General features: G+C 49.7%; 1 protein-coding gene across 1 annotated transcript in view; it reads right to left on the bottom strand.

Annotated features, from left to right (window-relative positions):
- LOC144771843 (omega-amidase NIT2-like) overlaps positions 1 to 26,398 on the bottom strand; it is an 823,895-nt gene that overhangs the window by 128,612 nt on the left and 668,885 nt on the right. Inside the window, exon 8 of the mRNA XM_078656107.1 lies at positions 21,469 to 21,567. Coding sequence (XP_078512233.1) covers positions 21,469 to 21,567 — 99 coding nt within the window. The remainder of the gene's footprint in view (positions 1 to 21,468; positions 21,568 to 26,398) is intronic.

Raw genomic sequence — 26,398 nt, 5'->3', positions numbered from 1 at the left:
GGGCGGAAAACATAGTCCTACACAACGAGGAGACGGCGAGATTGCGACAGTTCCCAATAGCAACACTATGGGATGACATGCTCAGCGCCTTTCACAGCGACAGACACCCACTGGGAGATCACACACCCGCCAACTCCCCCGGGAGGGATGGGGACACGATAGAGGATCACACCGACGCACATGACGGCCCCGACGCCTCTCGCCCAGCCCCCCGTGCACCCCCTTGAAATGACGTTCATCCCGCTAACGGCCTGGCCACACCCTGGCCAATGAGGAGATGCCCTGCATGCCGTTCCAACGCCTTGCGCCTCCTGTAGGACTCCCCGCGTCCCCCCCCCACTACACACTGAGGACATCCACCGACCGATATACTGGTTGCCCTCCCTGGCGCCCGCTCCTGCTACGCCATCCCCATGGCACCACGTGAAACATACCGCTGACCTAGCTGACCACACCCAGCCACTCCCTCCCCCCCTCCTCTCTCCCCGGTTCACCAGTTCATATACCGGAGCTCATGGGACGGCAGTGACATTGCTGCAACCACACCACGAATGGCCAAGTGGCAATGAGGGACACAACACACGGCGTATCGAGATTTCACCTACCTCCCTAAGCATTAGAAACAAGTGGGACATACTTTTACATCCCTCCTCCTAACACGCCACTGATGCGCGTTGACCAACCCGGGACTGGCCCGGACCGGACACTTTATGGCCCTTGGTGGCACCCCTTCCCTGTACCACCCCACTAGCCACGCTCCTGTGACTAGCGCAGACCACGCTTACATCAACATGCACAGGAGTCGCTTCCTCGGCCTCCAGAGGCTTCCATTATCCTGGAGGGTGGCCGGGGGAGGCCATAGATGGGGATGGCTCACACTGGTGGGAAATGCAAAGCAAGGCTATTAAATGTCACCACAACTGTTTTTTTACTCCCCTAAGCCCTCCATTCCCTTTCTCCACAGCGACACTGGATGAGCCCCGAGTTGGTGGCACCATACAAATCTCTCACTATCTCTGCTCCTGACTGTGATTCCTATTGATTATTGTTGTCTCGCTCTGTACCGTATACAGCTCTGTATTGTTACTATATGTTGAAATAACAATAAAAACATTCAAACAAAAAAGTCTTTCCATTGATCTACTGGTGTGCCTACGTTTTCTACTTTCCGGGGGCATTGGTTGCACATGCCCCCCGATCCCAGGCCGGTCGACCCAGACAGCCCAGGTCCCTTACCAGCCCCACATCTCCTCAAGTCGCCTAAAGAAATGGGTCTGACCACAATGCATCACCTTGAGCTCGGCTGGTAACAGGAACATCTATTTAACGTTCAAATTGCATAGCTTCTGCTTGACCGAGAAGTAGGAGGAACGTTGCTCCTGCACCCTACATATGTAGTTATAAAAAAGTTTGACGGTGTGTCCCTCGAAGCAAGGGTCTCCATGTTTGCTGGCCTACTACAGCACACTGTCCCTGTCCTTGTAATTGAGAAGCTTCGCAATGAGTGCTCTCGGGCAGCCCTCAGAGAGGGGTGAGGAACAGCGCCCAATGGGTTTTCGTTATCACACAAAGCGCTGATAAAAGTCCACCATGACATCCCTAAGCAATTTCTCCAAGAAGGCCTTTAGCTGGTCTCCCTCCTGCCACTCCAGAAATCCCAGCAAGTGGAGGTTACACCTCCTCTCTCAATCCTCTGCATCTTCCACTAACATCTTCTGACAGCACTTGAACCGTGGTCTGTAAGCCACACACCTTTCCTGGTCATGCTCTCCACCTTTTCCTCCATTGTCAGAGAACATTCTGTAGCTTTCCGCAAATCTGTTCACAGTAGGTTCACCTCTATTGAAATGTAATCCATTTTATGTTCAAATGTGTGCTTCGAGCTTTTGATGGCGGTCAGCATCTGAGCACCAAAAGGCTCCAATGTTGAGGCTGCGCCTGGCCATCACCCTTTTCAACCTGCCAGACATTCCCTTTGGATGGGTATGCTCAGACGCGAGTCCCATGCTCTCCACACCACTGGAGTCAAGCTATCCTGGCTGAAGACGGCTGATAGCCAGAAACCGGTCCTAGGATGCTTGATTCCGGTCCAGGAAAGACATGGCTTGGCAGTTCGGGCTGGACTGTTCCCATGAGGCACAGGGTCAAGGCTGATTTGCATGTGGCCATGTCTGAACAGGGGTGGTGTGGAGTGCAAAAAAAATGGATTTAGGCCCAGATCTCTGTACTGGGGTGAATGTATGACATTGTTTTGCATTCTGTCCATCAATTGTTGTTTTTGCATTTGTCACCCCGAGTGGGATGGGTATGCGCAGACGTGAGTCCCATGCTCTCCACACCACTGGAGTCAAGCTATCCTGGCTGAAGACGGCTGATAGCCAGAAACCGGTCCTAGGATGCTTGATTCCGGTCCAGGAAAGACATGGCTTGGCAGTACGGGCTGGACTGTTCCCATGAGGCACAGGGTCAAGGCTGATTTGCATATGGCCATGTCTGAACTGGGGTGGTGTGGAGTGCAAAAAAATGATGGATTTAGGCCCAGATCTCTGTACTGGGGTGAATGTATGACATTGTTCTGCATTCTGTCCATCAATTGTTGTTTTTGCATTTGTCACCCCGAGTGGGATGGGTATGCTCAGACGTGAGTCCCATGCTCTCCACACCACTGGAGTCAAGCTATCCTGGCTGAAGACGGCTGATAGCCAGAAACCGGCCCTAGGATGCTTGATTCCGGTCCAGGAAAGACATGGCTTGGCAGTTCGGACTGGACTGTTCCCATGAGGCACAGGGTCAAGGCTGATTTGCATATGGCCATGTCTGAACTGGGGTGGTGTGGAGTGCAAAAAAATGATGGATTTAGGCCCAGATCTCTGTACTGGGGTGAATTTTTGCGTTTAGACATTCCCTTTGCAGCACCTGTAAACTGATCCATCTGGGTCTGCTGTGACTGCCTGGAGCCCTTATCACGCCCCATGGCTACCTTACCTGTAGCAGTCTCATCTGCAAAACTGTGAAGGTTGAGGAGACAGAGAAACAAGCACATGCACTCCTTTGTCCATTGGCACACACTACAGTATGGCAGAAGGCTGTGTGCATCTGCTATAGTTATTGGAGCATTTCTCACCACATAGCATGACCCCTCCTACTCAGACAGACTACTTAACTTCGGTAACGCTTTTTCTGGTGGATACAGTATCTGCCTGTGGATCCCACGTCGGCAAGGACGTCACAATAGTACAGGTCCACTCGAGACTCCATATGAAGTCATCGGAGTCATAAGACCTCGTCGCGTGCGGACGTCAGTTCCACCCATTTTTTCCGTGCCTACGAGGCGAATGGGTGAACCAACAACATTTTGCAAATATACACAGTATATAATATATACACCAATATACACAATATATTATTTGAAGGAGAAAAGAGACTGGAAATGCTAGACATTTCCTAGCAACAAGCTACATATCATTTAAAAAGACAATGAAATACCAGCCATGTTATAGTCAAAATTATTTTCGGTTTAGGAAGGTAGACAACGGGGAGGCAGATGGGTCAGTGAGGAATCCACAGGCAGATTCTATAACCACCAGAAATAGCGTTACCGAAGGTCAGTAACTTGTTCTTCTGCTGGATACATCTGCCTGTAGATTCCTCACCTTCTGAAATGAATCCCCAAGCAGCCCCACTGCTGCACAGAACTAGCAAAATGGCTGTCCCTCCTCACCTCTGAATCCAAGCAATAATGCTTCGTGAAAGAGTGGCGAGAGGCCCAAGTTGCTGCCTTTCAGATGTCGACAATAGAGATACCTCTAGCCAAAGCCGAAGAAGAAGACTTAGCTCTTGTAGAATGAGCTCTAATACCTTCAGGTGGCTCCTTCTTGGCCAAGGTGTAGCAGACCTTGATGCACAAGATGATCCACCTGGAAAATATTCGCTTGTGGACAGCCCTGCCCTTCATTCTTACCACATAATCAAAGAAGAGCTGGCCGTCCAGCCGTAAGTCCTTGGTTCTGTCCAGACAGAAGCTGACCGCCCTCCTAGGATCTAGGCGGTGAAGTCTCTCCTCCGCCTTGGAAGGGTGAGGGAGAGGATAGAAAGTAGGTAAGGTGATAGACTGCCCTAGATGAAAAGGAGTAACCACCTTAGGCAGGACAGCAGCTCTGGTCCTGAGAACCATCTTATCTGCATGGATGGTTGTAAAATGAGGCTTAGAACTAAGAGCCTGAAGCTCACGTTGTCAGGCAATGACAGGTTGCATCTGCTCTTTGTGGGGATTTGGCGCAGGATTAGCTGAACTACATCTCCCAAAAGGTCGTCCTTCTATGAGGGACTACGCCCAGTTAAATTATGGCCAGCGTGCAGAGCGTTATGTGTAATTCTGGTGAGCAACTGGAGTCTTGTTGCAGAGAGGCTGCTCTGCAAGTGGGACATTCTTTGCGTGCCTTGGTAGAGCGCACGCTGGTTTTGTTGCAGTCCGGGCTCGGAGCTGCCTTGTCCGTGATCCCTTGAGCCGGGTCTGCTAAGGGATTGAACTCGCTGTTTAAGGACCGCCCGGAGGAGTGGAAGTGTCCGGGTTCTGTTTCTTCTCTGCGGCTGCAGAGAGGAGTTTGGTTTGGTGATCCCGGTCAACTTCTGGGGGAGGAGGTTCCATAGCAAAAAGAGGTCACGTGAGTCCGCTGACTTTTCCCTTGAAAGCTGTTATTTCAGTGGGAATCACTGGCGGGGATAGTGGTTGTATTCATTCACTTATTTGAGACTTTTAGGGAATCAAGACTTTTGTGATGGCTTTCCGCAGCCGGGATCTCACTTGGGAAATCAAAATCGGAAGCATCTTAATGTTCAGGCCTTTGATGCCCAGTCTCTCCAGTACCCGCCGAGACAATTATCTTTTGTTCTTTACTGTCCTTTACTTTATGGTTTTGTCTTACTATTTCAAAGGAATGAGTACTAGGGTATGTATGTGGTTTATGGTTCCTTGTTTTGGGATGTATTGAAAGTGGAGAGTGGAGTAGTAATGGTTTTGCTTCATTAGTAGGTAGTTTGTCCTCCTTTTGAGAGAAGGTTTCTCACTGAGAATAGAGGACGTTCACCACAGTGTTGGGAGTCTTGAACAGGTATTGAATTACACTAGTGAGACCCTGTGAGAGTAGACAGTGGTGTAGAAAGAGTTATACTAATTTTGTGGTTTTTGTTACAGGTCTCCTTTTCCCCGCTGTTACTACCCTAATTCCTATCCCTCGCTTGATCGCCTTTATGCTCTGTGTCTATTCTGTCAGAGTTGGGGGATGTCAAGAGGTGGACCCCTTGAAGCATCACCCAGATCCTGAGGATTTCTGGTGGTCGCGACACACTTACCCTCCTGGCAGAGGTAATGGCAACCAGAAAAATAGTTTTGAATATAAGAATACTCAATGGACAACTCTGAAGAGGATCGAAAGGAGACCCCATCAGGAAAGTAAGTACCAAATTTAAGTCCGACTGAGGCATAATAAAAGGAGTGGGAGGAAATCTCTTAGTAAGACCCTTAAAGAACCTCATAACTATGGGGGATTTAACCAGCAATGGCTGGTCCGGCAAACAAAGAAATGCTGATAAAGACGACAAATAGCCTTTAACAGTCACCACAGCAAAACCCTGCTGGGCCACGGAAAGAGAAAAACCAAGATTTTTTTTTTTGAAAATCTGTTTATTAGCATAGTATGGGAAGCAGTTACACACATTTCAGGTTCAGCACATCAAGGTAAACCATGCATATGTCTGCTTAAAACAAATATGTTGCTTTGTCATTTCGATTTTACATTTTGTGGCGATCAGAACTGTCGCAGTTAAACAAACCCCTGTTTTCAGAAACCCTCCCACCACCCTCGAACAACCCTCCCGACACTCTCTTTGCAGCTATCTAATGAAGTGAATAGAACGAACATTTATCTGGGTCACCCTTAATAGTTCAACATGTAGCCTCTTTTTCAGTACACTTAGTCGGTGCGAGGCAGCAAGCCAGTGATTAGATGTTCCTCAACCCATAATCATGCATCACAGCCGGTGACCGTGTATGAGATGAAATTCCGGTTCCGGACACTTTCATTCCACACCCGGTGCGTCACTGTTATCCCCGTCTTCCCCATCATCCCCCGTTTCAAACTCCCCCAACGTGACAAACCAGTCCAGTGAGATCGGCCTTTTCCGTAGTCCTCTGTATTCTTCGCGCTGTAGCGCTTCTCCCTCTGCCCTGCCCCAGCGCACTACCTCTGCCTTCCATAATTCAGGGTTGGGTGGTTTAGGTGACTTCCACCTCATCGTGATAGCTCGCTTCGCCAATAATAGGGCCAGATCTGCAAAGCGGGACGCCACTGTCCTGCTGCGCTGGGAGGGCCCCAGCCCCAACAACGTGCCTTCTAATGTAGGAGATCGGGACAGGGCCCCTGCGCTCTCAAGTGATGCATGGACCGTGGTCCAGTAGTATCCTAACTTGGGGCATTGCCACATCATGTGTATCAGTGATGCATCTTCAGTGTCGCAACGGGGGCAATTGCTTTTAGCCTCAGGAAACATCGTATGTATGTGGTGTGGGGTCAGGTAGGCTCTATGCAACAGCATTAATTGAATGAATTTGAACTTGGGGTTCCTGGCTACCTTTCTGGGAAATTGCAGTATTCGGTCCCATTCCTTGTCTCTCAGGGGCCTACCAATATCCTCCTCCCATGTCTCCCTGAGAAACGAGAGAGGGAATGTCCTCCCTTCTCTGATGCCAGCAGCAAGCCATCTCGTCAGATGTGCCCCCGATCCCATTAGATAGTGCATCTTAGTGAGGGGGTTTGTGTCAGGTTCCTGTCCCTCAGGTGACCATGTATGTGTGATATAATTGCGAAGACCAGCGTACAGAAGGAATGAGCCCCCAGGTATGCCTTGTGTGGTTCTGAAGTCTTCGAAGGACAACAAGTGGCCGTCTGTAAACAGGTCGCCCACATGCGATACTCCCACGTTATGCCATGTGGTTAGTGCGGTCATCGTGAGAGCTCCTGTGCCCAATGGAATGCCCAGAAGTGGGATAGTGGGGGCATAGGATGACTTAGGCGAAGTGTATTTCAGAGCCTTCCTCCAGTAAAGGATCGCTAGTCTAAGAAGTGGTGGGGCATCCCTCGGCATGTCCGAATTGGGTAGGAGTAGTATGTGTATTCTCCCTCTACCGTAGTCCTCCTCCGACATGCCGATCTCTTGGAGATTGCGGCCAGCTACCCAGTAAGCCAGCCATTGAAGCTGACACGCATAGTTGTAAGCTCTAAAGTCCGGCAGGCCCATACCTCCGGCGCCAGTGGGGAGTTGTAATTTAGACAAACTTATACGCCTGCGGCCGTGCCCCCATATGAGCTCTGTAAGGAGAGTGTCAAGGGTCTTAAATGTCGCTGCTGGGATCAGGTAGGGTAAGTTGGTGAAATAATAGAGAAGACGGGGAAGCATCACCATCTTTGAAATCGCTACTCTGCCGGGTATGGAAAGTGGAAGTGTCAACCAGAATTGAATCTGTGATTTCAGTGCTCTGATGGCCCTCCCAAGGTTTCCGTCAATCATCAGGTCAGACTCCCTATAGATTTGCATCCCCAAGTATCTAAAGGTGGTTTCCGCCATCTGGAATGCATGAGGGGCGAAGGGTAAGGGAGTAATCAAGCCTGTTGCCGCAAACGTGTAGCCATAGGACTTGGATTCGCTTATGGTCAGACCAGAGATCGCCCTAAAGTCCTCGAAGACCTGGGAAACAGAGCTCAGGTCTCCCCTCAGGTCTCGGAGATACAATATAATATCATCCGCGTAAGCAGATACAATATGTGCAGTCCCGTGTCTGCGTATTCCATAGTGGGGAGCCATCGATCGAAGCCGACAAAGCATAGGCTCAAGGGCAAGGACAAAAAGGAGGGGGGATAGCGGGCAGCCCTGCCTGGTGCCCCTTGCTATGGCTATAGGAGCCGATATAAGTCCAGAGGTGCGTACTCTCGCCGTGGGGACGGTATACAGCAATCTGACCCAGGCAAGGAATTCAGAGGGTATCCCGAATTTGGACAGGGTGGCGAACATAAAGTCCCACCTAAGGGAGTCAAACGCTTGTTTCAAGTCCAGAGATATGCAGCCCTCTGAGTGCACGTCTCCACCGCCTCCAAGCATCAGTTGTGCTAAACGCCTAAGGTTCATGGCCGTGCTACGACCCGGAATAAAACCACATTGATCCGGGTGGATCAGTTGCGGTACGTATTGCACAAGCCTCGCTGCCAGTACCTTGCTCAATATCTTGGAGTCAGTATTGAGGAGGGAAAGTGGCCTATAATCTGCCATTTGCAGCCCTTCCTTGGCAGGCTTTAATATGGATGTGATCAATGCCTGCATTGATGACTGTGGAAGGGACGACGTCCGTAAGGCCTCAAGATAAATAGTGTGCAAGCGCGGTGCCAGGAGGTCTACGAATGTCGCATAAAAGTCGGCCGGTAGGCCATCCGTACCAGGGGTTTTGCCCTTGGGGAGAGCTCTTATCGCCTGCCTAATTTCAGCGATCGTAATGGTGCGCTTCAGGTCTTTGGCCTGACTCTCAGTGAGTTGAGGTAGAGTCAGGTCCCTCATGAAGGTCTCGAATGCATCTTCGGATAGGGGCTGCGGAGGGCTGTAAAGTGTTATGTAGTAGTCCCTGAACGCCGTATTAATCCCGAGTTGGGTGTTAGTTGGGTTGCCCGCCTGATTCAGAATATTCAGGATGGGATGATGAATTGGGGAGTCACGTAGAATGCGAGCTAGCAGGGGGCCGGCCCTATCCGCCTGTGTATGCTGCCTGTTCGTGTACTCTTTGTAGTCTAGGAGCCTCAGGTCTTCCAGTAGTTCCGCATGTCTAATGTGAGCCTCCTGTAGTGGCGTGAAGGGTGCATTGGTGCCAGCTGCCTCATTCTCTAAGGGCGCAAGTGAGTTCTCCACTTCCTTCAATTGGGCAATTACCTCACGTTTCCTACCCGTCCCAGCAGCCATTGCCGCCCCCCTTAGGCAAACTTTAAAGGCGTCCCACTCTACTAGCCGGGAGCTGGCCGTGTTAGTATTTGTGGAAAAGTATGTAACTATAGTGTCAGACAGGGAGGCCCGAAATACAGAGTCCTCAAGTAGATCTGGAGATAGTCTCCAAGTTGGAATGGGGGTCAGACGTCTACCCCACTGCCAGGTGAGTTCTACAGGACTGTGGTCAGACAGAGTTTTCCCCATGTGCTGGGTCTGGACTATGGAAGCCGCTAGGGAACGGGAACAGAAAATGTGGTCGATTCTGGTGTGGAGCTGGTGGGGCGGTGAAAAAAAGGTATATTCCCTGTCTCGTGGATGTGCGCTACGCCACACGTCTGTCAGATCCCAGCCCTCGGACCATCTCGCTAGAGCCTCCGCCTGTTTTTTACTCTCAGCTGCCTGCAGAGGGGGATGTGACCTATCCAAAGCAACATCAAGTACAGCATTAAAGTCCCCCCCAATCAACCAGTGATGATCCGCCCAGTCTGCAATTACCCCGTTCACCTTCAACAAGAACTCCGCCTGATTCGAGTTCGGCGAGTACACACACCCAAACACAAGAGCCTCCCCGTCCAGCAGCCCCCGCACAAATACATATCGCCCCTCATTATCGATTCTGTGTTCCAGTAACTGGAAAGGAACAGAGCCGCGGAACCAGATCGCCGCCCCCCTGGAGAACGCAGAATAGGAGGTAGCAAAGAGCTGTCCCCTCCATTTCTTGCGGAGTTTCATATTCTCAGCAGCATTCAAATGCGTCTCTTGTAGGCAAGCAATCTGTGTCCCCCTGCGGTTAAGGTGGGCTAATATCCTATGGCGTTTATGAACTGCCCCCATGCCACGCACGTTCCAAGTGCACATTTGGTATTTATTAAGCGGCCCCATTTCCATCTATGAGATGCAGCCAGGTGAAAAACCCGGGTACCCATGGTAGTCCGGTTCCGCGAAAGGATGAGAGTGTCGTACAACCCTGAATTCCCTGAACACAAGGGTCCCCAGGCAAACGTGCCCGAGATCCAAACCATGGTGCCCAACGTGGGCACAAGTCAGTTAAGTTTGTATGCATTCCGGGGGTGACAGGCCTCTGTCAGTAGTCTCTCTCTCTGCGGCCTGCATTAGTTCAATAGCCCACCCTTGAATAGGCCCCCCATGCAACCCACCGCTTACCATACAAGTGGGGGGAGACAGTCATACGTTACCGCCCGGAGGGGAGCATACTTGCAGCAGTTCAGAACTCCTCCACCATCTGGGCTGTGACCTTCGGGAAGAGCGGCAAGCTGTCAACCGAACCAGACACTTCAGTATGGGTGTCAGTGGTGATGGTGTGTCTGTCTTCAGCTGCTACCGCGTCGTGTGCTGCCAAGGCCTCCTCCGTTAGCCGTTGTCGCTGTAATGAAGATGGGTGTCCGTCTGTGAGGGCACTAGAATGGTGCGGCTGCGCTGGTACACCATGGGAAGAGTGTTGTCCCGGGCTGGGGTCTTTGTCCTGTTGAGCCGGAGGGTTCCCGTGGTTTTCGCCCTGGCGATCTTCAAACGGGTCCCGTGAGGCCGGCGGTGTTAGGGTGACATCCATCCATTCTTCTGCCTCTTCTGGCGAATCAAAGAAGTGGGATCTGTTGTCGTGTAGAATTTTGAGCCGTGCAGGGAACAGGAGCGCATATTTCATGTTTCTGTCTCTTAGTTTGCGTTTTACATTCATGAAGGTGGACCTGGCACGCTGCACAGTGGGAGTGAAATCAGGGTAGACCGAGATGTTCTTGTCCTCAAAACGTATCGGCGCCTTCTCCCTGGCTGCCCGCAGGACAGTGTCACGATCCTTGTAGTGAAGGAGACGTGCGATCAGAGGACGAGGGGGTGCTCCAGGTTTGGGGGGCCGCGGCGGCATCCTGTGTGCCCGTTCCACACTATAGAGGGCAGTGAGGTCTTCCTGGCCCACTAACTGCCGTAGCCAGTCCTCCACAAACTGGGTAGGGTTCCTCCCTTCGCTTCTTTCCGGAATGCCTAGGATGCGGACGTTGTTGCGACGGGCCCGCCCTTCGGCATCGTCCACTCTATCCCACAGTTGTTTAAGTTGTTTCTCCACACCCTCCAACTTAGTGGAGTGTTCCGTCTGTTGCGGCACAAGGTCATTCAGTGTGATCTTTTGTTCCGCTACCCGTTCTGCCAGCTTGTTATGGTCAGCCCTCAATAGTGATAGTCCCGTCGCCATATTGTCTATTCGTGATTACAGGGCTTCGCGCGTCGCGCGTATCTCATTCAGGATGAGGTCCAACTTTGCATCCTGGGAGCCCCTTCCGGTCGGTGGGATGATGTCCACATTGGAGGAGGCCAGTGGGTCCTCAGAGCCCGTGGACTGCACGTCCATTGCGGCTCCCCGGTCATGGGTCTTGCCCCTGGGCTTGCCCATGGATCTCGTGTGCAGGGTGGCGCTGCAATGGGCACCTCCGGGCGTCGTTTCTTACTCCGGAGACCAACCAAAACGTAGTCCACGGCCACTGGGGATACAGGGTGTAGTGGTCAAAGAGGGCAGAGCTTATATAGGGTCTATGCGCGCTGCACTGCAGTTGGGGAGCCTGTACGTCCACTGGGGCCAGCAGGCAGTCGTGACCCCTGCTTCCAGGGAGTAGATGAATATAGACCGTGTGGCCCCAGATGTTGTCAGTCTCGACGCGGAATCCTGAACAGGAGCGCGATGGGCATCTATGCTGGGAGTATACGGCCAGGCGGCAATGCACACGTCGTACTTCTGCGCAATGGGCCGGTGCAGTTTCCCGGGCCCTCGGGGGTGTGTCCCACACTGCAAAATGTTCGGTCTGAGGGAAGCAACACCTCGATTCAAGGTCCCGTCTCACATTCAGGGCGCCGCAGTCCCGGAACTGAGGGTACTGCCCGGCTGTGCTGGCAAGATGGCGCCGGTGAGAGACAATACACCACAGCTCCGGTGCACTCAGAAAAGTTCGGTCGGAGTCGGGCACTCCGGTCCGATGATTCAGGGAGCGGCAGCACTGTACCTGCAGTCCCAACCAGTGCTGCCGAGGGCAGACGCCGCAATGCAGAAGGGTGAGCAGGCAATCCGATCCGGGAAGGTTCCCGCGTGTCTCGCGGGTCTCACAGCAGGGCAGCCGGATAGTGCGCAGTGTTGGAAGGCAGTCAGCAGGGCCACGGACATGAGAGGGTGTTTGTACGTGCTCCGGAGCCTCCGCTGGAGTCCACAAATACTTCTGTTCGGGGGCCCCGTTTGGACCGCGCTGATGGTGCAGTGCAAGCCGGGTAGGTCACCTAATTGAGCCCGGGGCTTCGCTTCGTCCCGAAGGCCGCTGCAAGGTCCGGTGACGTAGCGCTCATGTGCTGCTGGCCGAGGGGAAAGACACCGCTCCGCTGCTTCCAGCACCCCCCCGGGGGCTTCCGGTGTAGAAATCAGGTGGGTTGCCGTATGGGGCTGCAGGATATATTGCTAGTGTTTTCAGGCTATGGACGGAGCTCTAGAACTACGCGTCCACCATCTTCGGCTCCAGGCCACGCCCCCTGAGAAAAACCAAGATCATCAGACAAATGGGCCTTCAAGGGATCAACTGAACTCTCGCCATACCCCCTAACAAATCTGGCCCATCTACAGGAATAGTCAGATTTGGTGGAGTGTTTTCTGGCTGATAAAATAACATCCACCACATCCGGTGAGAGAGAGAAAGAACTAAGCATGGGCGGATTTTGCGAATTGGCAATCCGCGAACTTGCGTATTTACGGATTCGCAATCCGCAAAATCCGCGATCTCTCGCAAATTTGCGGATTTTTTATTTTTTTGTGTTCGCAAGGATTTCTGCCAGTTCGCAAGGGTTCTGTACCAGTTCGCAATTGCAAACTTACTTGTCGGCTCGCAACGGCCGCGACTATGTTGTTTCTACATCTGGTTCATCATCACAGGTTCACAGCACCCTCTGTTTCACCACTGCCACCCTCTGGTACACCCATGCCACCCTCTGGTACATCACTGCCACCCTCTGGTTGGTTTATCACTGTAGATTATGGGGGTGAAAAAAAAAGCAAGCACACCTGCCCTGCTTCAACTGACATGAATTAATTTGGGTTTGATTAATGTGTCACTGAATTTAAACTTCCAGTCTGGCTGGCACCTGCTTCCTTATCTGTAATTTGCTGAACTCTGAAGGGGCCCCTCAGGAAGCACTACAGGGAATGGTTACTAATGATAAGATTGAACTTTTGCACCTGCTGAGTGCTTTCAGTTTTGTCTGTAATTGCTTTCTGTTGCAGTGTAATTTTTTTAACAGGACCTTTGTTGTATACTTGTAGCTATTCTCTGAGCCTGCTGTGAGGGTCAGAGCAGGGTCATAGAATAGTTGCAAGTAGGCAAATGAACTCTGAAGGGGCCCCTCAGGAAGCACTACAGGAAATGGTTACTAATGATAAGATTGAACTTTTGCACCTGCTGCGTGCTTTCAGTTTTGCAAAAATCCAAATATCCAGCAGCATCCACAAAAGTAATCCTTCCATGTCAAGATCCAAATCAAAGTGACCAGCACATGAAGAAAGCACTGGGAGGAGCCTGGTGGACAGGAACAGGAAGTTGGATACTGTGGGGCACTTCCTTCCTCCCACCCCCACCCCCCAAAATGGACTCCTTGCAGAGAAAAAGTGCAGGCAAATGTCAACCTGAGGAGTTATTCTGATAAAAATCATAATTTTCAAGGTTTATGCTGCCTGCTGGTGGATTTCTTGTGCGAAATTGCAAATTTTGCAATCTCGCAATTGCGAGATTGTCGCTGCCCGCCGCATCTACATGTTCGCAAGTATTTACTCCCGCGAAATTGTATAGTATTCTAGTTGGCAAGTGCGGCCAAGCAAAAAATCCGCTTTGCACGGATTTTACGAATTTTCGGCAAGTTCGCGAGAGTTCGCGGATTGCAAATTTACCGAAAATCCGCAAAATCCGCGAGCGGAACGGATTTTACGCCCATGCTTAGAAAGAACTCAGGTTGCCCCGTTCAATCTCCAGGCATGAAAGCGCAAGCTCTGGAGGTGTAGAACCTGCCCCTGCGACTAAGAGAGGAAGTCTGCCCTGAGAGGGAGACAGAGCGGAGGGTACAATGAAAGGAGAAGGAGAATGACGTCTGTGTACCACACTCTTATTGGCCAATCCAGGGCGTTCAATATGACTTGAGCCCAGTCTTGGTGAATCTTCCTCAGAACTCGAGGAATCAGGGGTATGGGAGGAAACACGTAGAAGATTTGCGAGCCCCAATCCAACTGAAACACGTCCCCCAACGATCCCTGCATCGGATACTAGAGACTGCAGAACGAAGGGCAGTGCGCTTATTCCCAAGTGGCAAACAGGTCCAACCAAGGAAACCCCACATCCCGAAGACGTGATGGACCACCTCCGGATGAAGCCGCCACTCATGATTGGCCGAGAATTCTCAATTGAGACTGACCGCACATACATTCAACACTCAGGTCATATGATTTGCAACCACACAAATCTGATGTTGCTGAGCCCAGAACCAGAGTCGCAGAGCCTCTCTGCAGAGACGATACGACCCTACTCCTTCGGGTTTGTTTATGTACCTCATTGCGGTAGTGTTGTCCGTCAGGACCAGAACCGACTGACTGCAAAGGGAGGGAAGAAATGCCTTGGGAGCCAAAAGTATCGCCCGCAATTCAAGAAGATTTATGTGTAGCAATCTCTCCTCCAGAGACCAAAGGTCCTTGATCCCCAGATCCGCCAGATGAGCACACAACCCTAGAGTGGAGGCATCCATAATCACTTTGGCCACCGAAGAAGGAGGTTGAAAGGGCTTCCCTTGAGACAGGTTGCATGATACACTTCACCATAACAGATCCTCTGCAGTGTCTCTGGAGATTCTGACCACATCCCCGAGATCTCCGTTGTGTTGAAACCACTGCCTATGGAGGCACCACTGGAGTGCCCTCATGTGCCAGTGTGCATGGTTGACCAACAGAATGCAAGAAGCAAACAGACCGAGCAGGCATAAGACCTTCAGGACTGCAACAGCCGCTCCATCTTGAAACATTGGGATCTTATTCTAGATACCTAAAATTCTCGGAGGAGGCGGGAAAGCACGACTCATAGTAGTATTTACTACTGTCCCTATAAACAGGTTGCGCTGAGAGGGCACCAGGTGAGATTTGGGTACATTTATCCATTAACCCAAGTCAAACAACAGCCGAGCTGTTATCTGCAGATGATGCAGTACCAACTCTGAAGACTCCGCCTTGAGCAGTCTGTCGTCCGGGTAGGGGAATACCGGAATCCCCGATTTTCTGAGATGAGCTGCAACTATCGCCATCACCATCGTGAAGATTCGTGGTGCGGAAGTAAGGTCGAATGGGAGGACCTCAAACTGGTAGTGTATAGACCCTACCGTAAAACAGGGAAACTTCCGATGTGACTTTAGGATATTATTAATGTGAAAATAGGCATTCTGCAAATCGATCGACACCATCCAGCCTTGCTGCTGCAGTGCTAGAAGAACCTGAGCTAGGGTCAACATCTTGAACTTCCCCTGTTTGAGGTAAAGATTTAAGATTCTGAGGTCCAGGATCGGCCTCAACCACCCATCCATTTTGGGGATCAGAAAATACAAGGAGTAGCATCCCTGACCCCTTTCCTGCTCCAGAACCACCTCTATTGCACCTTTCTGTAACAAGGAAAGGACCTCTTACTGCAGAAGCAACGGATGGTCCAACGAACACCAGACCTGGTGAGAAGGGTAAGGAGGGGGAAACTCCAAAGATCTGATGTAACAGATTTCAAATTTTGTAGAAAATGGGACAACCGGACTCCTACGTGTCCAACATTCTCTAAGATGGGCAATCTAGAGCTGCTTCCCAGCAGATCCAGTGTGGGAGACAGGAGAGGAGGAGGAGGAAGAGACCTGTTGGTGAGCGACCCCTTGTAGACAACCTCTTCCCTTCCCTCTGTATGAATTATACAGAGGGTTCTGCTGCTGCTGCTGCTGTTGCTGCTGCTGACGGCCTTGGAAAGGAGCAACATTCCCAAATCCTCAAAATCTTCTGTAGCCAAAGATCCTAGGCTGGGCCTGTAGGCCTAAAAATCTAGAAGTAGCCCTGCTATCCTTAAAACGTTGCAGAGCTGAATCTGCATTTGCCCCAAAGAGCCTGGAGCCATCGAAGGGAAGATCCAGCAGAGTGGCTTGAACATCCGGTGAAAAACCAGATCCTCATAACTAGGCATGTCTCCTTGTTGCCACCGAAGAGCCCATCCCTCTGGCGACTGAGTCAGCTGTATCTAGACTTGACTGAGCCACCCTGACGGGCCGCTGCTTGCGTATCAATCAACACCTCTATAAAGTGAGCTTGAACATGCTCAGGCAGCTTAGGAGCTACCTCCTTGGTAGTGGCATGAATATACCTTCCTAACAGGCAAGTAGCGCTGGTAGACTTCCATGCTATGCTAGCTGATGAGAACACCTTAGCCGACAGTTTTTTAGGATTCCTATCCCCCAGGGTTGAGGGGAAGGAACCCGTTGACTGTTTGGAAGAACATAAACTTGAACCACCAAGCTTTCTGGTGAAGGATGTGAGGTTAAAAATGCTGGATCTCTTGGTGCAGCCTTGTAACGTCTTGCTACCTCTCTAGAGACTGCCGGGGCAGACATTGGCTTCTGATACACCTCCAGAATTGGCTCAGTCGGAGCTTCATTGAATGGGAGCAAAGGCTCTATCACTGAAGAAGGAGAATGCAAAACCTCTGTGAGAATGTTAGACCTGACCTCAGCAGTGGATAACTGCAGATCCAAAAGATTAGCAGTCTTCCTAATAAACGTGTGATATGGAACCACACCTTGAGAAGGTAGAGCCTTGGGAGAAAAGAGCTCCCACTCCGGAGTAGTGTCCAATTCAATGGCCTCCTGAAGACCTTCGAAGTCATCCACAGACTTCTCCCTCCCTAGCCTGCTCCTGCAAGTCCTCCTCTTCCAGCAGTTTCTTTGCCTCCCTCCTGGACTGCATCTTTGGGATTGGCGGTGACCTCGGAGCCGGCATCGAAGGAAATCCCCCAGTAGCTGCCAGCGGCGCCCAATGAAGTCGGGAAGACGCCAGCCCAAAGCCTGACAGCGCCAGAGATACCTGCGGGATCGGCCTTGAGAACCTTGGTGTCGGAAGAGGCCGTGACAGAGTCACCTGCATGAAGGGCACTAACTGTGCCTGGGCAAAATGCTGGGGAATGCCCAAATTAAAGGAGAGCAGTCTCATGGGTCCATCCGGCGCACTGGATGAGTTAGCCGCTTTAGCAAACATGCCAAACATTGCATTGAAAAAATGCAAAAGATCGCACCTGGTCCCGAAAAAGGTGGGTATGGATCCCGAGTGTTAAATTTCCATGAGAGCGCCTCCAGGATTAGTAGTCATGAGGAATGATCTAAGACTACAACACCCAGATGTCTTAGCAGCATCATGTAAATGTAAATGAAATGTAAATGTGGGTGTACTTGTAAAGCACACTGCGACTCCATGGAGTATCCCGGCGCTGAAGACCGCTGGGGAACCTGTCCTGGTTTTCCCTGTGAGATGGTCCCTTTTTGGGTATCTCCAAGGTGAAACCAGGCATCCCCGGCGTCTGTGGGGGGCCGTTATAGAGAGGAGGCAAGCTTAATGCCCAGAGTTGCCGAGTGTGTTCCCTGGTTAGAGTAGGCACCGAGGCGAGAATTATGGAGTCCGTTTTGACCCTGGTCCACGACCCTGCCGCGTCGGGAATTGAACCCTGGTCCCGGGCCGTTTCTCTGCTTACGGGTCTGCCGCCTCTAACAGGTGAGCCACACCACTCCACTAGTCATGCTCAAGGGGCGTGTCTATATAGGAGTGTACTTCCTGTAACTCCTTGTCAGATATTCTGGCTGTTTTCGACCTCGGAGGTAACCTGTTGGATCTTGTGCTTTGGTACCGTCTTTCCTACGGTACATTCCTGCTTTGCTTTCTTCCTTGGAGTTGTATAATCGAATCGGCATTCCGGCCGGTCTGTTCACGCTTTTGTCCTCTGTTGGCGAGTCACTTTAGACTCATGCAGAGGACGATTTGGTTTGGATAGATCAAGAGGTGGCACTATTTAAGCATCACACTGATCCTGAGGAATGCGAGGATAACACCAAGCCACCTGGTCTGGCTCAGTCCGAGGCCGTGAGGTGGGTTCTGACAGTGGCGCCGGAGACACCAGAGCCGGAATAGGCAAAGTCGGAGAAACAGGATACGCCTCCTTGGGCATCGGCGAACCCCTCTGCGCCAGAGAATGTACCGGCGTCACCTGAAGAGAAGGATAGGGTGTAATTTTTTTCTATGACGCCGCTAGACTGGAGAAACCGACCTCAATGATTCCGAAGAACGACGTCTGGACCCATGACACTGCTTCTTCTTGTGTTTTTTGGATGACCTTGAGGTGTGCGGGGTCAGGGACTTCGACTTTGTCCTCTTGCAGCCCCTCTTTTCCTTCTTCGTCCAGGCCATAAATAACTTTGCCTCCCTCTCCATAAGAGCCTTCAGATTCATCCTTCTACAAGACAAACATCCTACAACATCGTGATCCGATGACAGACACCAAAGGCAATCTTCGTTGGGGTCCGTGATTGACATATGATACCCCACACTCCCTACAAGGTTTGAAACCTGACTTTTTCTGTGTAGCCATTGCACTGCTACAACCACAGATAGACTGTAACAAAGCAAATCCTACAAAGAAATGGAGAGCCCCATAAAAACCTGTACGCGTCGACTGTGCGGAAAAAAGTGAACAGACATCAGCATGCCGCCGAGGGCTTCTTATGGCTCCGATGGCGTCATACGGAGACGCGAGCATAGCCGTGCTATTGTGACATCCTCAATGACGTGACAGAGCTATGAAAAAAGTTTCCATGAAATGCTGGTGCAAGGGTAATTAAAAAGGTGAGGAATTCTTTGCCACTAGGCAGCCCCACCAGGGCCCCTCGATCACAGAAATGTTGTGGGCCCCCATTGCGAGGGTGCCATCAGGGCATGCAGGTGGGGGGAGAAACCTGCATCAACCGACCATCGCAATTTATCACAAGGCCGCAGGATCCCACAAGCGCTGTTGGGCTGCAGTCACGTCACTAGTCATCTAATTGCTCCACACAATGCATTGTATGCCAATAGGCTGCTGGGGTCCCCTTCAGGTGTTGGTGCAATGTCCACAGCATACACCGATATCCTTTAATCAGTTCCAGCTCTCCGTGTTGTGTCTAACAAGTATTCGTAGGCCTCATGGCCCTGGCCTGTGCAGACCCCCAGTGCCTGTGCAGGACCAACCACAGGAGGATGCCAGATGACTTTGGAGGGAAGTGGGGTCTGTGCCAGACAATACTCTATGAGGCAGGCACAGTCATACTCGAGTGCCACAGGCTCTCTAACCTCTGCATTTATGAGTCACATCCGGGACGCCCTCTGCTCGGGAGCAAAACCTTACCTTCAAGGGATGGCAAGCAGCTCTGCCCTGTCAACTCACTGTCAGGTTCAGCTCCAACTCATGCCTGCAACACCGCTCTCCTCTGCTCAAATGCTCCAGATACACCGCCCTATTGATCAGCCAGAGGGTACAGTGTGTAGAAGTCTGCCCCCGTTGGCTTTGGGTGTGGATCAGCCTAGCACCCAATGCCGTCTGCCTTCTTGGTGCTACCTGGCCTTATCCTTTCTCCTGTTCGGCTGCAATCTCAATCCTGCACCCGTCTCTGCTCACCACAACTCCCATCCAATGGCCAGGGTGTTCCTATAAACTACCCAATGCCACTAAAGTGAAGGAGTGGGCCAGAATGCCAACGAATGTCACGTGGAACTACAGGGCTCTTCCTTAGAGTGAGCAGTTGGCCATCTTGCTTGGGCATATCCTACATGTGGTTAATTGGGGCAGAACCTGGGAGTGGTAGAGGCGGCGCTTGTGCACAATGGGGGGGCTGGTACATTGACGGGAGACTCTGAAGCTTTGATGACCTGGTTGATAAATACAACATTACCCCCTACAACGTCTCACTATATATGACCATGGCATCATGCTACCTGGGATGTGAGGATGCCAGACAAAAACTGGCCACACATGGAGCCCTTGCACACATTTTTACCACCTCTTGCAAGTCCCAAATGATCCCCGTTCCTTCACAATGCTTTACTGCCAGCCCTACGAGACAGATGGGCAGGTGACACAGGGCACAACCTTACAGATGTGGACTGGCGCACATTTTAAAGTACACCCCTGCATGTCACGCAATTCCCAGTTTTGTCTGATTCAGGTATACTTTCTTCATAGGGCGTACTTAACCACGAAACATATTAATCTTATGACCCCAGGGGTATAGGCAACCTGCTCCAGATGTTTGGAGATTGAAGTGCATGTCTATCATATTGTTTGGGCCTGCGCCACCCTGACACACTACTGGGAAACAGTGATCCAGTATATCAATATTTCTACAAGGAATGGTATGGCATTATCCCCAATGGTCTGCCTACTGGGCCTCTTTCCCAAGTCTAAAACTAATAGGATCTCCTCAAGATTTGCGGACCTAGCCCTAGTCCTGGCACAGCGCCAGGAAACGCTCTATTGGAAATTACCCAAACATCAGACACTTCAGAAGTGGAGCAGAGAACTCTCCAAATGGGCACGTGAGGGAGCTACTGAGAACCAAAGAACAAAATGGGTTGCACAGGCATGGGATTGATACTTTGAGACATCTCAGAATAAATGTTGAGGGTCACCTGCTCCTGTTATCAGAGGATGAGTCCTCCAGGGAAGATCATGCCTACCCATTACCGGGCCGCGCCACTGCCTCCTCCCACCAGAACACCCCTTCACCACCCACCAACAAGGCAGAGTAGGTCCTCCCTGCACTGCCTCACGCACGGGGGAAGCCTCAAGCTCTGATACTACCTACACCCCACCCCAGAGTTAGTTTGTTTCCTGGTTCCTGATTTTTTAGCTCCCTTGAATGGTGCATTCATATAATTCCTCACAGGGCTCCAAGTCATATATGTGAAAGAACAGAAATATATTATATGCTAGTACAGCTTACATGAGTAAAACTGTGTTGGAAATACGGATTCTATGGTTGGAGATCAGGTGACAACTTTACTTTGTTTTAATGGGTATTCCTGTACTAACAATCCACTAATATATGATCTGAACAGTCAGCCCGATTATGCATCAGCTTCACCTTAATAAAATTGGTTTTATTTAAAAAAAAGTTTTAAACAAGAGGGTTATGACAGTTCCTACTCATACATTTGACGTAGATTTCTGATTTGGTTTATTAGGATGTTTATTCCAGCACACGCAGAATAGAGTAGGCTAGTATTAGTCAAATAAACAACCACAAAAATTCTTCATTGCCATATAAGCAATGCCAGTAATTACAACACTGATGAAGTTGAAAATCTACTAAACAGTTTATGCTTACCAAGGACTCACAACACTACTGTGTCCCCAAGCAACATATGATGACTTTTCATCTCTTGCTGGCGAGGCACTGGCTACATACACTTGGTTATCAAGAGCCCTGCATTTACAAAAGAGAAACCAAACAATTGAGAATATGTTGTATCCTAGTTTATAAGTACAGTCAATTAATGTTAGTCATACAAAACAAATTATTTTATTTATTTATTTATTTATTTAAGAGGTTTTATATGGCGCTGGCTTCACCCTTAGGTATCAGAGCGCTTTATATAGGAAAGACGATAGCACATGGGTTACAAAAACAAATGGTAACGAAAAGAAACATTGAGATATGGTAGGCTTATCAAACAAAGTGAATATCATATCTTGATTATGATACAGCGTGAAAGGATGAAGCTATTTGCTAAGCAATATAGGATAAAAATTACAAATTATTAAACAGTATAAAGGAACTAGACTCATTATTGTCGATATAAAGTGAAAGGATGGAGCTATTTTCTACAGTGAACGAACAATGGTTCTGCTACCTATCTCTCTAGGAATTCTTTAACAATCGAATCCCGCCCACCCACCGGGGGCTAATCATTTAATGATAGGAAAAATATATTTTCAGAAAGTCTCCCAATTATTTCAAATTATCATACACAAGTCAATCAAAAAAATCATATGTAATAAAGATATAGTATATACACACATATAAACACATAAATCACATATACAGTGTATAAACGGTTACATATATAAATCACATCACATTACAAACATTTACAGTGTGCAAATTATTACATATATATATCACATCACATTACAATACACACAAAAATAATAATCACATATAAAAATAATTAATTCTTATAACGTCCTGTTCCTATTTGGCAGTCATGTGTCAAATATCACAGTTGAATTCCAGTTGAATTCCACAGTTATTTATTCAACACTGACTATGACGTTTAGTTTATCATACACGTCGACGTTTCGACCCCTCCTTATCATGCAAAAACTTGATTTGTCAATTTGGGGTCTTCATCAGGACTATACAAAGTTTGCGAAACCTATACAAAAAACCAAATATATCTATATTAAAATTGGGATTCATAATACAATGTGGTACTGCCTAATTGGTTATTTTTTGGGATGATCGCTGCTTTTTTGGTCTATGGGATACGGATTTAACGAGATTGATAGCCCAATTGATATTGGCTTTGAAGATATATCATAATCTTGAGCAAGTTACTCCAAGATGGCGCCATGGTGAACTTGTCTTCCAATGTGACCTAGGCTCCGTGTCCACAACATGACCAAGACTCCCGAGTCGGTGTGCATTGACTACACCTCCTGCCTGGATCAGACATTATAGTTCGCCCATCCGTGTGCAATGTGAGTAATTACACTTGTTGATTCATTATGATTTGCTGACTTTGTTTGCATTATGACCCACATTAGCTGAGGATTCATAGTTTTTGTGCTGTTACTATTTCAGTCGCCATTGGGTAAGATGATGTATTCGTGCTTGTGCCTTCCATTTTCTTAATTATTTTTTGTTTGAGTAAGACTGTAGTAGTAAGCCGTTATTTGGATTTTATTTTTCACAGCAAAGCTCAGAAGTTAGTTGGGTATTTGCAATTGTTGTCTAAGTTGCAAGGTATGTTCCTATGACATGGTTATATGTACTTGAGGTGTCTGCACTTAGGGTGATGAGATATTTTTCTTTATAGCAGTGTTGGCGGCAGGTTGCTTTAAATGCAAGTTTATGTGCACTTGTTCACATTTGGGGTGTTTGTTCTTGGGTGGTCATGTTCCATCAGAGCTTTACATGGCCTATTTTTGTAATCTCTGTAATTTTGGTCAGAGTTGGACTGGTTGACACTGGAGTGCTGACAATGGTGTTGGTCGTGTTGTAAACGGGTGATATTAAATATCACTGGTTGTATTGATTCATTTGTTTATGTCAGTATTCGCAGGAGTGATTTTCGTAACAACGCTGAGGCCTGACGATGGTCTTACTGACCTAACTGGCAACCGAAGACCGAAACATCGACACCACATCCTTTATAGAGTCATATGTCATTAATTGTTGATTATATCCCACGGATGTTTATTTAACTGCGATTAACAATGATGGTAACACTACTTGTGTTAGAAGGAGTGACTGCGCTTCCACTTATCCCTTGACTGAAGCAATAAGAATATATGTTGTTATTATGTGCAAGGGCCAGTGTTGTTATGAATGGAATGTACATATTGCTTGAATACAAGATCGCTGATAACATGTTTAGTTCAAACTATACATTGATGAAGTAAAGTAATATATATATTTTTCATAATACACCTGTAACTGTGGTCTATATCTTAAATAATTGATAATTCGGATTCACATTTGTGGACCTATATTGAATAGTATAATACATTTTTATATAAATAAGTCCTCAAGGAATACTGTTTTGAATGCCTAGAATCTAAACCATTATGAAATAGAAATTACCAAACCTTCAGTTCACAATCCTGCCTATTTAATTAGCAGGGAGTCTACCCTATCTCTCTCCGCATGCGCCTGCACCAGGTATTCCCTGTGGTCGAGGCAGCGCAGCCTCTCTACCTGCACCGCCACCCGCTCTCTTGCAGCCAACACTGCGGCGTGCGATCTCAGATCCTCCGGATGAACTCTCTCTGTGCGGCGTAGTCGCAAATCCTCCTTCTGTATGTCTGCCAGAAGCGTCCTCCGCACTCCTGTCGTCTTAGCTACACACAGGCCCCGCACTACCACCTTAAAAGTATCCCACTCCAGTGCTAGTGTCGAAGCTGACCCCTCATTCTCAAGGAAATAATGTTCTATGCCCTCCTGCACCTCTTCCTGGAATACTTGGTCTTCCAAAGCCTCAGGGCGCAATCGCCAATTAGGGATTGCAGGCGGCACTCTGGACCACCGTAACACCAACAACAGCGGGTTATGGTCCGATATTGTTTTCGCCAAATATTCGCTATGGCAGACCAGCGCATGGACCTCTGGGGAACACAACAACGCGTCCAAACGGACGTGCAAGTCATGTAATGCGGAATAATAAGAATAGTCCTGTGTGCCCATATGCTGCGCAAGTCATGTAATGCGGAATAATAAGAATAGTCCTGTGTGCCCATATGCTGCGCTCGCCAAGTATCAATTAGCCCCCACTCAGCCTGCCAGTCTCTCCGGAGCTTGGAGAGCTTATGTATAGGTGCCCCGGGTAGCGGTGGGTGCGACCTATCCATCTCAGTATCCGTGACCATGTTAAAATCTCCCCCCAGAATCACCGAACCCGTCAGAATTGGCACCAGCTTCCCCAATAACCGGGCGAAATAGGCCTTCTGGTCCACATTGGGGGCATACCCACTGCACAGTGTCACATCTCTCCCATCCAACCTCCCCGGAACAGCCGCAAACCGCCCTTCCGGGTCCACTATCTGCTGAGTCAGGTGGAAGGGAACCCCTGCCCTCACCCAGACAAGCACTCCCCTAGCAAAAGCAGAATACGTTGTATAAAAGAGCTGCCCCCTCCAGCGGCGCTGCAAAGCCTGGCCTTCACCACGGTCTAAATGAGTTTCTTGGAGAAATGCTATCTGCACCCCTCTATGCAATAAGCATGGACCCTATGGCGCCGCACCATCGTATGCATCCCCCGTACATTCCACGTAATACATTTTAACTAATGTGATGTCCCCATGCTGGCTCAATTTTCCCCACAATTTTCGTACGGAGCGGTCGGGGCACCTCTGCCATCTCCCCCTCAGCGCCTCCCGTTCCATCTGTTTCTGCCCTGTAGGTCTCCAACCAACTCCAGGCTTCATTCGGGTCATTATAAAAGAATGTTTTACCGTCCAACATCACCGGCAAGCGCGCCGGGAAAATCAATGAGTACTGAATGCCTACGTCTCGGAGGGCCTTCTTAACTGCCAGAAACGAAGCTCATGGCATTGTACATCAAAAGTATAGTTTGGGAACAGTGACACCTTACTATTGTCTACTCTGTAGGGGCCCGCAGTGCGTGCCTTCTGGAGCAATAGGTCCCTATCCTTATAATGAAGGAGACTGGCCACCACCGGCCTGGGTGGTCTCCCAGGTGTCAACGGACGGGCGGGCACCCTATGCTCCCTCTCCAGGGTATAAAACGGAGTCAGGCCCTCCGGGGCCACCTCCGTACGCAGTCACTGCTTCAGGAAATCTATCATGCTGTCCCCTTCAACTACTTCCGGAAGGCCAACTACCCGTATATTATTTCTTCTACTATGCCCTTTGGCATCCTCAGCCCTTCTTTCCAGTATTTGGAGTCTGTGATTGACCTCCCCCATCTTGACATCCATTGTCTTCTGCGCTGGCTCCAGGACCTCCAAGATAGCCTCAGTTTGCTTCACCTGGTCAACCAACTTCCCATAATCTGCCCGCAGGAGACCCAGTCCCAACGATACCTGCGCAATATCCTGTTGTAGCGCTTCCTTTGTGTCTGTGATAACGCTGAGGATCTGGTCCACCTGCTGCTGCATCAGTCCCTCTGGAGGATATCCATCGCTGTCCTGCTTCTGCTGTTCCGCCACTCCATCCTCCTGTTCTGGGGGAGCCCCCCCTTGACGACCTCGTGGCTTACCCATGTCGACCAGGTCGCACGGTCCGTAGTGTCAGTCTCACCTCCCCGTATTTCTTACAGCACGGGTACACGAGTCTTCTGAGACCTGGACCAGCGGGGTCGCCACTCCAACCAACCAGCCCCCCCAAGAGGAGGGTCCAACAGGCGACTGTGCGATGAGAGACCCAACACAGGTAAATATGTCACCTCCCGGGAAATGCTCTTCCGGGTGCTGCCACAAAAATCCTCACCCAACGCCCCCAAACAATTCTATAGGCGCCGTTGAGAGCACACCCCTCAGCCCAGGGATTGCCCACCACCATCAAGCTACGCGGC

The sequence above is a fragment of the Lissotriton helveticus genome, chromosome 8 (assembly GCF_964261635.1).
Source record: "Lissotriton helveticus chromosome 8, aLisHel1.1, whole genome shotgun sequence".
In the NCBI taxonomy this organism is placed as follows: Eukaryota; Metazoa; Chordata; class Amphibia; order Caudata; family Salamandridae; genus Lissotriton; species Lissotriton helveticus.
Note: the sequence above shows the minus strand (reverse complement) of the source record. Positions and strands in the feature narration are given on the sequence as shown.